We start from the raw sequence: 2,924 nt of genomic DNA, 5'->3' as shown, positions 1-2,924 counted from the left end.
GGGGGGGGGGGAAGGGGGCACATAAAATGACACGGAATATTAGAATATTTTATAGTCTGATCATTGAAATAATCGATTCATGAACTGGACAAACAGAGATAATCTGTAAATAATTTTATTAGCCCAATTGTAAATAGTATAAACAATTACAATCATATATTCTTGCTTTCTTTCTGTATGTAACATGCAAAGTACAGTGGGTTCTGGCACGTGACATCCAAAGATAATCCTACACTGTACAAGATTATAACAGAAAAACTATATAGCAATCAGAAGTAGAAAAATCTAACTCAAGATGTGGAAATAGGAGGAATAGGAAGGCTGGTTACTGAATACAGAACACTCATATGTTAGAACACAGAACATGAACCAGTTACTTATAGTAACTTATTTGAATAGATAATAATTGAGGATGAATAATTATTATATGCATACAGTAGCTCTGCTTACTACCATTCAGTGATTTGGAGGTGACAGATGTTCAGCTTCGACCCTTCACTACTGGAAGGGTTGGAGAAAGAATGTTTCTTTCTCCCCAGAGACATTGGATTCATCATAGTTCCTGAACTACATGGTTTAAAATAAAACTAAGGTTGCCGTCGTTTTGTAGAAGGAGCTCCCTTTCTTCATTACTCAAACTAGCTTCTTCCTCCAAGACTGCAGATAAATCACTCATATCTTTGCTTAAATTGCTCACAACTTTCTCACCTTATGTGTATTCAGTCTTGTTTAACTTTCAGGTTACTCACAAGATGGCACCAGCATTTTACCCAGTTACTTCAGACAATAACTGCAACACTCTGCAATGCCGCAGAATTTATAGCAGTCTGTAAGAATTTATTAATTGTTAAAAATTAAGAGCTAAGAGCACAGAAACAGTGTGGAACCAGAACAAGACCTGAAGAGCCCAAACCCAGCATAGAGAGGTTCAGTGAATGTGGTTTTGAAGGTGTGGAGGTGGATCAGAGAGTCAGAGGAGACTCTGTAGAAGGACAGAATGCCAGCAGGACAGTTCACATACACTGATACTCTGTCAGAGACACAGGAGGAGATAGAGTTTTCTTTGCCATTGTGCCAGACAGAGTAACCACCACTATCAGAGCAGAACAGCCTCCAGGAATGATCATTCCATCCAAAAATATTGGCTTCATCGTCTCCTTTCCTCTTGATTCTTCTGTAACACACTGATATATTAGCTTTTCCTCTCCACTCAACCTCCCAGTAACAGCGACCAGTCAGACCAGTTGTAGACAGAAGCTGAGGCTCATCAAATCTGTCTGGATGATCAGGATATGACTGAAGCTTCTCCTTCCATGTCACCTTCCTGTTGCCTTCAGACAGTTTCAGTTTTCTGCTCACTGTGTTTGTGTCGATGGTGAGTTGACAGGAATCTGATGGAGAACAAACACAATGCAGCTTCAGTTATTGATCATTTATTGATCTTTGATGAYTCCTGAATGAGTGATGTGGCAGTTTGAGCTGCTTTGTTGTCATKAATCAGATGAAAAACACACTTACATCTCCAAGGACCTGGTGTCAACCATCGGACTCCAGCAGGCTCCACCCTGAAAGGAGGAGGGGGGTCAGACCATCAGTTTCAGCAGTAAACATGGACATTAACATGTAACCAAGGGCGTAGGAACGAGTCTGTCTTTGGGGGCGACGCATATCGGAAACCTGACAGATCAGTAAATAGTTTGAGCAGAAATGTCAAACTATTGTGCCATCAACACATCAGTAATGCGTTACTCTAATCTGACCCTTTTTTCAGTAACAAATATTCTAACATGTTATTATTTAGAATCCAATAATCAGATTAAAGTTATGCACTCACATACCATAATGACCGTCATTCCAGGATGAAAACTCACTTTATCATTTGCCTCATAACTAGCAAGATAAATACTCTGGTAGCACAGAGCCTACCAGATTCTGATATATGTTATTGGTCAAAATGCATTGATATAAATTGACTGGTAATTGAACAGGTTCTACCTCTTTCTAAAACCAAAGTAGAAAACGGCCCATAAAATAGAACTCAGCAGCTTTAAACTCAATACATCAGTTTGACCAACAAAACTAAAATCTAAAACAAGTTTAGTTCTTCTTGAACATCTCTACATCAGTTCAACAGTTTGATCTACAAAATAAATAAAAATGACACTTTTCACATCTAACAGACCTTTAGCTCCTCACTGTTAACTCAGTCTCACTTCCAGCTCTGCATTCAGTAACTTACCAAACATGAGCCATAAAAAACACTGAAGCAAAAAGACTAAATGTTTTTATTCTCCTGTCATTTTCAGCCTCAAACATTTAACTAAAATATCTACAGATATGTGTTTCTGTCTCTTCCTCCCTCTGATTCTCTGAAGCCTGAAGTTCCTGCAGGGATTCATGGATTTACAACAGACACTACAGTAATGTCAGAATGTGAACTAAATATAAAAAGTATGATCATACAGAATGAAAATTTAAACAACTTAATTTTCAGATATACATTATTATACATCTCAACTCTATTTACTGTGTAACAAAAATGTCACTAATTTATTTTTAAACCTCTCAAGCACTTTTTTTATCATCTTCTAACCATTAACCTTACAGTGTGGAAATAATGAAAAAAATATTGAAACATTGAAATAAATCAACCTGACATCAGTCTTCACCTGTTCTCCTTTCTGGTTTTATTGAAATTAATATAATGTTTATATCTTCACACCCTGAAACTCCACCTGGCTCTCCTATGCCTGATCTGCTCCTCTCATAATAAAATAGTTTATTTAAAAATTAAAAACAGTTAATACATATTTCAATAAACTAAATGAAGACCTCACCAGAGCTTCTTCACCTAAATTGATCATTCTAGCACTTCTCCTAAATATCTATATAATATAATATAATATAACATAACATAACATAAC

General features: G+C 36.7%; 1 protein-coding gene across 1 annotated transcript in view; it reads right to left on the bottom strand.

Moving 5' to 3' along the window:
- Positions 1-168: 168 nt before the first annotated feature.
- Positions 169-2,924, bottom strand: part of LOC103477369 (NACHT, LRR and PYD domains-containing protein 12-like) — a gene marked incomplete at its 5' end in the record, with an annotated part of 15,603 nt that continues 12,847 nt past the window's right edge. Inside the window, 2 exons of the mRNA XM_017308872.1 lie at positions 169-1,391; positions 1,519-1,565. Coding sequence (XP_017164361.1) covers positions 862-1,391; positions 1,519-1,565 — 577 coding nt within the window. The remainder of the gene's footprint in view (positions 1,392-1,518; positions 1,566-2,924) is intronic.

This window comes from Poecilia reticulata, linkage group LG15, assembly GCF_000633615.1.
Source record: "Poecilia reticulata strain Guanapo linkage group LG15, Guppy_female_1.0+MT, whole genome shotgun sequence".
NCBI lineage: Eukaryota > Metazoa > Chordata > Actinopteri > Cyprinodontiformes > Poeciliidae > Poecilia > Poecilia reticulata.
The sequence above is the reverse complement of the archived record's forward strand: the minus strand, read 5'-3'. Positions and strand labels throughout refer to the sequence as shown.